Below are 12515 nucleotides of genomic sequence, written 5' to 3' on the forward strand. Positions count from 1 at the left end.
TTGCATTAGGATACTGATCCATCTCAGGTGCTTTATGAATACCAACTCCTCCCCTCAGGTAGAAGGTACAGGATGCCAGCTCAACAGATATAGGAATTCATTTGTGCCTGTTTCTATAAAGTTCTTAAATAATAAAAAAGCATAGGATATGTGCAATACCATTCATGGTTATGTTTGATAAACTGTGCAATATAAGTAAGGTTTAAGGTTGTGTAATAATCTTATCTTATCTCAGATGTAATGACTTGACTTGACATTTGTTGTAGTTGCCAAAAAAATCATGCTTTTGTCAAATAATAAAGGCAAAGTGTGGGAAAACAGTAATTATTAGAAATAAGCAGGCTTGTAATTGTGCTTATAAGACAGATAGCACACACAGCAGTTCACTCACTGTCCTCCACTCTGTTAGACCCTCCCACCCATAACTGCTCCTCCACCTTGTAGATAAAGTAAAGTCAGAGACAGAAGCTCTGAATCTGTAGCTACACAGTTTGTGTTGGTCTTCCTCTAGTTCTTCATTAGTGCTCACCAGTGTTGGGCATGTTACTTTGAAAAAGTAATTAGTTATAGTTACTAGTTACTTCTTCAAAAAAGTAACTGAGTTACTCCACTACAAAAGTAACTAGTTACCAATAAAAAATAAAAGTAACTATTGTGTTACATTTGCATACCTGTCAAGTTTTGAGTTTAAAAATAAGGGAAATTTTCCGCCGCCCGCTTTGAGCCGTCCCACCAGTCCAACTGAGGTTCAGTATCCCTTACGTTTTAAGACAGGCTGACAGGAAATCTAAAATAACCACCTGTGAAGCACTTACAAACTACAATTAAATGATCAGAATCTAATAGGTCTACCTTTGTTGACATTGAAATTTTGTGGACATTCCTACATATGTAATTCTTAAACACCTTTCTGGATATTTACATGAAGTCCTCACTTTTCTGTCAGGGATGCACTCTTATATGTTGATTGGGAGACGAGTCTTTTTAACCTGCAGAAACAGCTCCAGAAACAATGTAATCACAGTTTACATGGTTAGCTCTGTATATCCAGATCTGTTTTAACGTCAGCTGCTCTGACTAGCTGCCTGAACTCACAGCGACGGGGGGCTTCCCCACACTGACCCTCCTCAGCGCTCCGCAAAACCAGCAAGCTGATTGGCTGTTTCTCCTGAAAGGCGGGACATTCTCCTTGAACTGGCACCATGATTGGCGTTAAGAGATTTAATAATCTCTCATTAACACGGTCGTAAATTCTAATATGATATGGGAGGACGGCGGAAAAGAGGGGGTAGGTAAAATACGGTAGTTTCCGGGCCAAAACAGGAGACTTGACAGGTATGCTTTTGTTTAAAAAAAAAAAAAAAATTAATTGAGCGGCTAAAGTAACGTGCAGTAACGGGGGGTGGGAAATGGTAACGGCGTTATAGTTACAGTCAGAGTAATTAGTGAGATTACTCGTTACTGAAAAAAGTAACTGCGTTAGTAACGCAGTTTATTTCAACGCCGTTATTCCCATCACTGGTGCTCACAGGATGCTGCCCATCTGGACACTGTTCTCAGTGCAGAACTGGAACTGAGGTGTTTAAAAAATTCAGCAGCACTATATCTGTGTCTGATGCATTCCACACCACCACCCTGTCAGTGTTACTGCAGTGCTAAAGATGATCCACCACCCAAATAACAGCTGCTCTGTGGTGGTCCTGGTCCTTCTGCCTCAATCAAAGACTTACAGTATGTTGTACCTCACACTTTTACAATGTGGGAGTTTTTACAGCTTACTTTAGATATTTATCCATTTTAATCATGTTATACTTTCCATGGGTCTACTCTAAGGTCTTATGCTGGTGTCAAATAATGAAGTAAAAATACTTCAATATGTTACTTAAGCAGGAAATGTTGGATTTCTATACTTTACTGGACTTCTTACATTTACTCACTATTATCTAAACTTTCTACTCCTTATATTTTAAAATTAACTTCAGCTTATTTTTATTACGGCCTCACGACGCTCAAAAACATCCCTATCCAGGTAAATCTCTCTGTCCAGTGAATAAGCTTGTGACTGGATGTAGAGAAGTATAAACATATACCATTCCAACACCCTATTGGTTTATACTGTGGTCCATCACATCTGCACACGTCACCCCCCCCCCCACACACACACTCCAGCAAGAATATAGCAGACGTATGTAGTCTAGTATGAAGATGATTTGTGCAGAGACTTTAATATACTTATTTAATATAAGCTTCTTTAATATACTTAAATTGTACTACAATACATTCATTTCCAATGGACATATATGCAGCTTAAATAGGGTACAGCCTAGTGCATCCCAAATTTATCAACATTAATATATTTTATCATAACATTGTAGTCATTATGACTTTTAGAAAAATGTGTTTTGGGGAGGGGGGGGGGGGTAGTGCAGTATATGACTCTGTGGTGAGGCCTAAGCTTTTTGTCATTAAAGGCATTTTTTCCCTTAAATCCTTAGTTTTACTTTTAAGTAGTTTTGAAACCAGTAATTTTAAACTTTATTTCCACTTGCGAATACATTGAGGGTGACACTTGTTTACAATGCTGCCAAGCATTTACAGTTTAAAAGGGATTAAAAATATTAGAGTAAAAAGCTTGATATGATACTTTAATGTCTACAGTCAAAGTATTTTTAAACTCTTGTATCAATCATGCTCAGTTCCTCCTATCATGCTGAGTAATGAACGTGAATACTTTTGACACATTTGGTGTCGAATTTGACACAATGGACACAACATAGTTGATCTCAGTTCATGTGTAGCTTGCAGTTCTTTATTTTCTGATTTTTTTTTTATCACTGTGGTCATTACATTTCAAAACATCACAACATTTCTACACTTAAAACTCCTCTTCCATGACTTTACATAAGCCCCCTAATTTATGTACGCCAGCAGCTCATTTAAGGGAACAGCAATGTTATTTTATTTTTTATTCTGTTTATTGTTGAGGTAAAAGTCGGGTTTGTGCTCTCTGCAGCAAGTTCATGTGTGTGTGTTTAATGTGTTTAATGAGCGAGGGTGTACGCACGCTGGCACACCTATAGGAATGGACTCTGATGACTGACTGTTGTAAGGGTTTTAATCAGTCTGTGGAGCACCTGTGTTTCCCCCCCACCAAAATAGCAACACGCCAGAAATTTACCTGAACACACCTCCCCTCCAGATCACCACACCCATCAGTGTAGTTCATTTATTCCCAAACTCAAGGCGTGAAAATAGACTGTTGAGGGGGTGTAAGGTAGCAAAGAGCATTGCAACGTGCCTAGGCAGGGTGTATGATTGAACACATGGTGTAGGATTTGCTGACCACCTCGCTCTAATACTGTTTATTGCACAAAAAGCCATAATTGCATTATTGCTAATTCTGAATGCACGCTCACAACAGTCTAAACAGGGGAAAGGATTTTGCATAAATCCATAATCCAGCTTCTGTGAATTTTAAAAGGTGTGTTTGCATAAAACCTGAATATTGTTTAGTGTGTGAGCAAGATAGAGAGGGCATGGCCTCACAAAGTGTGCCCTGTTGCCATGACAAGCTAAGAGAGGTGTGTATGTATGTGTGTGTGTGTGTGTGTGTGTTTACGGGCCCACCTGCGTGCCCCCTGATTTTTTTGGCTCTGGTGATAAGCTCCTGTGTGCCTCACTGGCTTCCAGCTGCAGCTCAGCTCACGCTCAGCTCTGTCCTGCGCTTTACTGCTGCGGATGACAGGAACAGGCCGTCTGCAGCAAGAGAAAGACTGAGATGGAGACAGAGAGGCAGCGAGAGGTTAAGAGGGATAGAGAAAGAGCAGACAGAAGAAGAGATAGAGAGAAAGAAATGGCAGAGGCAGTCAGTCAGACAGTGGAGAGAAAGAGAAATTGAGAAAGAGGAGAGAAAAGTGTCTGCAGAGGAAAAGAAATGAAGCCTGACATCTCCGCACAGACAGAAGAGCAGTGAAAAAAGAGGTAAAAAGGGCAGATAGAGATTTACCGCTCAACATTCTTCATTTTCCACAAAACAAGGCTGGTGGTGTTTGGATTCAGAACAGCTGTTTGTGCACAAGCCTGCAATAAACAAATACAACTTTCATCATTAAAAAAAAAAACCTGAAAAGATGAGACAATAACCTTCATAACACACAGATCAAATCATATCAGAGCAGCTTCAGCTGTAGAGTGAGACTGCCAAGATACACCACAGAAAGGCACAGGAGTCTCATTCTACAGTTGGTAATCAAACTGTATAATTCCTATACAATCTGTATGATGGACAGTTTACAGTTTAAACCCTGAGAATATCATTAATTCTCCATTTTTCTACTCTATGCTGAATTTTATAGTATGTGCAATATCCCTCTTCTATATACACAGTAGAATACATATAAAAATCATGGTCTTCTATTTCAAACACTCATAATGAGATAATGAGAATTTCCTATTCTATCCTATTTATGTTTCTTTCTTTACTCAATAGGTGTGTTTAATATTTTTATGTGGTAATTGTCTTCGTAAAATCTTATCTTAAGACATTAGAGCTCTCAAAAACAACATGCCCAGAATAGGCCACCGGGCAGTAACTGTGTATCAATATTTGCATGGGGAGAGATCAAAATATTTTTTAACCAAAGGTCAGATTTCAACAATATATTTATAAATCTCTGATTAAAAAAAAACAACAACCTGTGAACCGTTTGTAGCATTTAAAAGCTTTAGAATGCACAAAAATGTGCCTTTTTTGGCTCGTCATATAGCTACTTTGCTTGCGCAGATCTCCACATCAAGGGGGGCTTCCCCAACAGCATAATGACTCTTCTTCATCTGCAGTGTAAACAGGATTTTATCCTTGAACAGACAGACACTGGGTTGGGTTGAGTATTAACGAAAACGTCCAGTCATACTAGTCAGGCACAGTCTGGCACACGAATTATGCGGTTTGATTTTGCTATTGTTTACAATAATACTGCAGTTTACCCCTACCCCTTGTTTTCGAGTGTAAGGGGTGTAAATCCTCCCCCTAACAATTGAGACAACCCTTCAAGCAACGGATACATCATCAGGAGCGCTTCTGTAAAGTTCAGTAACCTAGCTGCTGCTGGTTAACTACTTAACTTCAGGGCTTTATTGTATGTCTTCAGAAAAGGGGGAGATGGTGTAGACATGAATTATTATTGTCCATTTCTTAATTTCTCTGTGATGGGGAGCTGAAATTATCTTTAATTAGCTTTTATTTTATTTTATTTTATTTTTCTGTTCTGTCTTTAAATGCTTCAGCTTCTGCCGTCTGTTGCATCATTTAAGGTGGAACGGGAAAGTTAGCTAGCTAGCTACCTTCTGAGAAAAACTACTAGTGATCTTTTTTATGCTTGTTATGAAGAATTTGGCCATAAAATGTTAAAACTACACACTTAACTATGGTAATATAGTGATAATCATCACTTTTAACAAGGAAAATACTTAGAGAAGTTAGGCCCAATTCCATTTCACCCCTTACCCCTTCCCCTTAGAACAGAGTTAGGAGGGGAGGGGTTGAAATCCTCCCCCTAAGAATTGGGACAACTCGTCAAGCACCCGATACATCATCAGGAGCGCTTCAGTAAAGTTCAGTAACCTAGCTGCTGGATAACTAGGTAACTTTAGGGCATTGTATGTCTTTAGAAAGGGGGGAGATGATGCAGAAATTATTTATTATTGTCCATTCCTTAATTCCTCTGCTGCAGCTTCTGTCCTCTGTCGCACCATTTAAGGTGGAACGGGAAAGATAGCTAGCTAGCTACTGAGACAAAGTACTAGCAATCATTTTTATGCTTGTTATGAAGAATTTGGCCATTGAAACTACACATTAAACTATGGTAATATAGTGCTAACAGTCAAATATCTTATTATTATTTTTTTTTTTTTTTTTTTCATTTGTGGATTTGTTTGGTCGTTTGTACCGCCATGTTACCAGTGATTCTCATACCCCTCTGTTTGAAGTGTGCTTCTAACAAGCCCTAACAAGCTCTATCCCCTCCACCTACCCCTCCAGCCTAACAAGAATCAGGACACCCCTACCCTTGGTGTGCACATGCAAAACGCCTGCTAGTGAGCACAGTGAGTGAGAAAATGTTATAAAATAGAAGTGCAAATGCTACGAACAGCGTACAATGTCCTTTATTCCACAGCACGACCTGTACTGACAGTCTTTTCAGCTTTGACACTGTCCAAACACCAGCTCAGCTTTGTTTTTTAATCTCTGCCTCACTGCTGCCCCTCTGCCCCTCTGCCTTTCTTCTCTCTGGGCTGTATTCCTTAAACCTTGAATAGATTGAATTATCCAGCGCTAGCCGTTTCAAACAAACACAGAATCAAGCTGAAGGCTGTTTATAGCGAGCAGCTCGTACGCAGATAGCGACTGACAGGCAAATTCAACAGCTTCCAGACTCACCAGCCTGACGCTTCTAAACAAGGGAAAAAGGACACGCAGCTAGCATTCAACCGCAGGATGACCTACAGAAAGACAGCTGGGGATTTCAAAAAGAACAGTATGAAGACTAGAAGTCCTCCAGTGTCGACACTGAAGAAGTATTACCATACATTCTCTCTTTACAGATGGATAATCACAAGCCATCAAACCAAGTGGAACTGCTTGAATTTTTGCACCAGGAGTGGCATAAAGTTATACAAAAGCAGTGTGTAAGACTGGTGGAGGAGAACATGCCAAGATGCATAAAAACTGATATTAAAAACCAGGGTTATTCCACCAAATATTGGTTTCTGAACTCTTACAACTGTATGAATAAGAACTTGTTTTCTTTGCATTATTTGAGTTCTGAAAGCTCTGAATCTTTTTCTGTTATTTTAGCTATTTCTCATTTTCTGCAAATAAATGCTCTAAATGACAATATTTTTATTGTTGTCTGTAGTTTATAGAATATAACAACAATCTTCTTTTTACTCAAACATATACCTACAAATAGCAAAATCAGAGAAGCTGATTTAGAAACTGAAGTGGTCTAGGTGTTGAAGGCAAGTTACCCGTTCTCTCCTTCAGTGTGTTATTCAAGTTCAAATAAGTTATTAAAACTGGAATTGTTTAAGAGTTTAAGTTCCATTAATGTATACTGTTATTTGCAAGCATACAGCAAGACAGCAAGTCTTTGTGATGTATCCAGGGTAATGTCAGCATACCATCAAGAAGGACGAACCACATCCAACAGGATTAACTGTGGACGCTGTAAGAGGAAGCCGTCTGAAAGGGATGTTCGGGTGATAACCTGGATTGTATCCAAAAAACATAAAACCACGGCTGCCCAAATCACGGCAGAATTCAATGTGCACCTCAACTCTCCTGTTTCCACCAGAACTGTCCGTCGAGACAATAAATTATTGTCGTCTTAAACCAGGTGTTTCAGTTTCATTGTCCAACCCCTGTACATACACTATATTGAGCTGATTTAAATCTGTTTTAATCTAACGTGTTAACTTGATAAAAATGAATTGAAAGTATTTCTTTCAAGGCAGTCCCACAATTCTCTTTTTCCAGTGTAACAATACCACAGTCCACAGGCTAAAAAAACCTTTTTTTTAATATAACATACACACACAGTTCCAAAGGGCAAAAACCAGCACAGCCCTTCATCACTAACTTATACATCTATAGAGAGGTTCTGTCTTCTAACAAACGAAAGCAGATGAACAAATTTGACATCAGACGCATGCTTACCCTTTTAAGAAGCTGAAACGCATTTGCAAAACTTCAGTGAAAAAGACAAAGTTAAAACATGTACAACATGTAGAAAGTTGGCTCAGTGGTAATGGCACCGCTAGAGGTCATGTACACTAATCTAAATCTTACACACACACACACAAAAAAGGTTTAATAAAGCTATGGTAGCTATTGGCTCAGCTTCTCTCTATTTGTACCTCAAGGCCCATCATATGGCTTTAATAAGGTTATAGAATCAGGAGAAGTCAGAGCAGGTACCGCAGCAGCACAGTTAACCTATAGTGTTCAGTATTAGATTCTGCCCGTCATCTTTTCTTGTTTACCTTTAAATGCATGTCCGAAGCCCAGAGTTCTCTTTTAACTTTTTACATGTGTGGAACGCAAAGTACAGCATGATTGTGTAACACAGACGGAATGACTCCAGCAAGAAAACACGCTAAAAAAACAAACAAAAAAACAAAAAAAAACCCCATATCTCCCCTTTTAAACACAAATGTTTGAATGCCTGGGTGGTTCAATTATAATCGAGTCTAAAGCGTCTCTAAAGACTCCTCAGGTCTAGCTCTTTATTTTCTTTCTTCACAGGGAAGCATGCAAATAATCAATTCATCCTTTAGACCCGATAAAAGGTCGGCTAATCTTTTCTGCAGAAGTGGAACACAAGTGCATCGAGCGGAAAAGGCCTATAGGCGTATAATTGAGAGCACATTGAGGAGAGACGGGGGGGGGGGGGGGGGGAGGGGGCTTTTGCATGTTAAGCTTCAATTAGGAATTTACCATATACTACATGCATACATGCGGTGTGAATTAGTTCAACCCTTTTCAGATGTTCGAACCCAAATCACTGGACCTTCAAGTGTGTAAAAGAACACTACAGCTAGGTTCAGATCACAGGTTGCAGTGCTCGTATCTGATTTTGACTTATCTGATTGGATTTCTATTTAGACAAGCTTAGCGGTTTTTGGAAAAAAAAAAAAAAAGGATATATGAAACAAAAGAAACTGAAAACACATTTTCTGCATATTTTACTTTATACATTTGAAAAGGGCGTGCAGCATGTACGTGCAGGGGAAAATGTTAGGGGCAGAATGCACACTGAGACTTGGAATACAGGGCTGGATATTGTTTTAAAAATATATAAAATTGTAACACTTTATAATACAGCCCACATTTTAGAGGGTAAGTTCCCTTTACCTATGGTGTAACTTCTGTGGATGAACCAATACATTCAAAATACTTGCCAGGTCCTACAGGTACTTAACTGTACATATAAATAAAGTACAACCAGGAACAATAAAATAACAACTCGGTAACTTTCTGAAACTTACTTAGGGAGTAACAGTTTTGTATAAATCAGTAAATACAAAATACTTATGAGGTCCTACTTGTACTCAAATGTAGGTACAAATAAAGAACAGGAGAACCTGCAATTTCCCTAAACTTGTGGTGCAATTTTGATATAAAATAATATATAATAATTTTGCCCTTTGTTCATGGCAGTTATGACTGCTTCATTCCAGTCACACTCCAGGGAATTATAATTCTAATCATTTTATGAGTTTGCTTTTTTAAGCTGTCAAGAGTGGAGCAGCTAAAAACAGTCAGGGTGGAGTTGGAAGAAAACATATAGTTTGTAGTGTTAAGACAAAAATACAATTATTTTTATATATCTTCAATAACACAATCAGGAATGCTGAGATTTTAAAGAAAATGTGTTAATTAACAGACAGAAACCACAAGGTTTTATATTAATGGTTAATAAACACACACACATCTTATTTTTACTGTTCTTACTCTGTAAGTACACAGTACTTACCAGTGATGTCAGTAACGCGTTACTCTAATCTGACCCTTTTTTCAGTCACGAGTAATCTAACGCGTTACTATTTCCAATCCAGTAATCATATTAAAGTTACTTATTTAAGTCACTGTGCGTTACTCTCTCTCTCTCTCTCTCTCTCTCTCTCTCTCTCTCTCTCTCTCTCTCTCTCTCTCTCTCTCTCTCTCTCTCTCTCTCTCTCTCTCTCTCTCTCTCTCTCTCTCTCTCTCTCTCTCTCTCTCTCTCTCTCTCTCTCTCTCTCTCTCTCTCTCTCTCTCTCTCTCTCTCTCTCTCTCTCTCTCTCTCTCTCTCTCTCTCTCTCTCTCTCTCTCTCTCTCTCTACCTCATCTCCTCCACAAACACACACACACACACACACACACACACCGCTCCCTTACCCATTCCCCCTCCGCTCTTCCCTAATCACACGCGTCTCTCTCTCTCGCGCTCGGCGTGTCTTTAGTTTCCGCCCGTTTTCGTTTTTCGCCAGTTCTCTTTATTAAAGCGTTTTTTTTGCGGCCGAGTCCCAATTCACTAGCCAGGGCAGCGGTCTGCCACAAATTTGATTGGCAGAGGAGAGCATTTAAAGATTTTACACCACACGTGATTGGAAGTTCACTGCGCGTATACCGTAAAGACAAGAAAAGTTCCGGTGCTTTAAATGAACACTGTCAGAATTAAATCCTTCTCAGTAGTTGGGTCCGGTATGGGTCCGTATTGGACCCGGACCCCAGTCTGCAAATATGTGATCCCTGGTCTAGACCATATACACGGTTCTGTTTTATAAAACCACTCCTTGCTGCCCTGCAGAGAACAACAAGTTCAATGTTCAGTTTTACAGTGTTAAATATGTAAGGTCAAGAAAGACTTTCTTTATTTTATATATTTTTTAAAAACAAGTATTTATGTTTAGTAAAATCAAGAAAGACCATATTTTATTTTTTATTAAAAAAATTATTTATGTTAATTTTTTTATTTTTATAAAAAAAAACGTTGAACGATTAGGAAATCGTTCAACTTAGAGATAAATTGTTGCTGTTAAAAATGCCTTTTCCAATAAAGGGAATAATGGCAAAACTGGTTATAATGTTTATGTTAAGGCGGCGGGAGGTGGTGTCTGCAGCTGCTGAAAGTAACTAATAAAGTAACTTGTAAAGTAACTTAGTTACTTTTAAAATCAAGTAATCCATAAAGTAACTAAGTTACTTTTTAAAGGAGTAATCAGTAATCAGTAATCGGATTACTTTTTCAAAGTAACTATACCATCACTGGTACTTACCCTCTAAAATGCGGGCTGTATTATAAAGCATTACCAAAGTAATATATACAATAAGAGCACTTTGTAAATCTACATTTACAAACTGTAGTGTATCAACTTCTCTTCATACTTTATTATCCTTCTTTCACCTTATTAGTCAATGGTCAGGACCCTACAGGGCACTTTGAGTTTTGATTGACATGGTGGTGTCAGTGTGTGTTTTGCTGGTACAACTGGATAAGAAGCAGCAGTGCTGCTGGAGTTTTTAAACACCTGTATGTCAATGTTGGACTGAGAGTACATTGGATGTTCTTCCGTGTTCCATAAATCACATGGTCCACCATGGTGAGCCTCGTGGTGGGTGATATGCCCCCCCCCCAAAAAAAACAAAAACAAACAAAAAATCATGATATTTCATGGTATTTTTTCAAAAACTATACTTTTGGCGATATAAAAAACACTGAATTAAAGACAATATTTGAAGAAAACACTTTTTATTATTGAAATAAAATATGATGGCCCTCCCATAACTGAGATATTAAAAAATACTAAAACTTTCATCAAATTGGTAAGAGAAGTAAATGATCCTGAATGTAATGATACTATTAATGCACTCCAAATATCTCCATATATTCAGAAATAAAGTAAAATAAATAATACAGCATATAATATGTCTCTAGTAGATATATCATGGGAAATGAGAACAGTGTGTATTCCTATTTATAAAAAAAGGAACAAAAAAAGTAGTACTCTCATGTGATAATTAGTGGATATTAGGCAATATTATTGTGTGCAATACGATATGGCACACTCCTAGAAGCAACACTTTGAGATTCAGGTTGCCAGGTCTGTATAGAACCCTCATTGGGGGGGATACTGGCAATAGTTTTAAGGTTCTGAAGAGACTGATCATACAGGAGAGAAGTTGTTGGGTTTATGGTAAAACCAGCTGCAATATTTTGCATTGTATTTTACTGCATGTAATAAATTAAACTTAATTTATAATCAGAGCAAAAACTTAATTGACATTCATTACAAGATTATTAAAATAAAAAAAAACAAAATAAAAAAAAAAACATTTAAAAAATCACTTGTTTTGCATTTTGTGAGTTTCAGTCGAATTCAATATTTTCAATCTTACATTTTAAGTTTGGAAAAACAAAATCCAAATTTTTTTTATCTCTTTATTCTCGTGAACCCAATATCGAGTCTCATCTCGTGAGATAAGTGTATCGCTAAACCTCTAATGGACATCATTTACTGGGACAAGAGTAGAGTTTTCGAGCACTTTTATTTTAAAAACATATGTACAAAACAGGTAACTACAACAAAGAAAATTACATACACGTTGTTGCATAAAACTGTCATCATTACATAAAAGCGGCATGATGCATTTCAGAGTGAGTCCCACAGGTATTTTCCACTGAGTGCTGCATGAATGAATGAGTCCGGTTTCCGGTACAGTGTTGATTACTCCTCAGAGACCTGCAGCCGTGCTTTAGCCTCTTGGATCGTTCCCCGGGATTCTGCAGAGAGAAATTCAGAGAAATGAGCTGACGGCTCTTAACAGTAATGTTCAGGTTAATTGAGCAGAAGCAGAGATAAGCAAAGAGAGACGAACGTTATGCAGAAGCAGAAAAGAAAAAAAATTAAATCTGCTCTGAACAATGAGCTCAATTACACGTCCAGCAGAATCTAAATGCATAATTGCTATAATG

The 12515-nt window shown here is 38.0% G+C and overlaps 1 protein-coding gene across 3 annotated transcripts in view; it reads right to left on the reverse strand.

The window, feature by feature from the left end:
• Positions 1–12069: 12069 nt before the first annotated feature.
• rad18 (RAD18 E3 ubiquitin protein ligase) overlaps positions 12070–12515 on the reverse strand; it is a 91801-nt gene continuing 91355 nt past the window's right edge. For all 3 annotated transcript variants that reach the window (XM_007254375.4, XM_007254373.4, XM_007254374.4), the window contains one exon: positions 12070–12323. In XM_007254375.4, the coding sequence (XP_007254437.2) occupies positions 12296–12323 (28 nt within the window). In that variant the 3' untranslated portion in view covers positions 12070–12295. The remainder of the gene's footprint in view (positions 12324–12515) is intronic.

The sequence above is a fragment of the Astyanax mexicanus genome, chromosome 5 (genome assembly GCF_023375975.1).
Source record: "Astyanax mexicanus isolate ESR-SI-001 chromosome 5, AstMex3_surface, whole genome shotgun sequence".
In the NCBI taxonomy this organism is placed as follows: Eukaryota; Metazoa; Chordata; class Actinopteri; order Characiformes; family Acestrorhamphidae; genus Astyanax; species Astyanax mexicanus.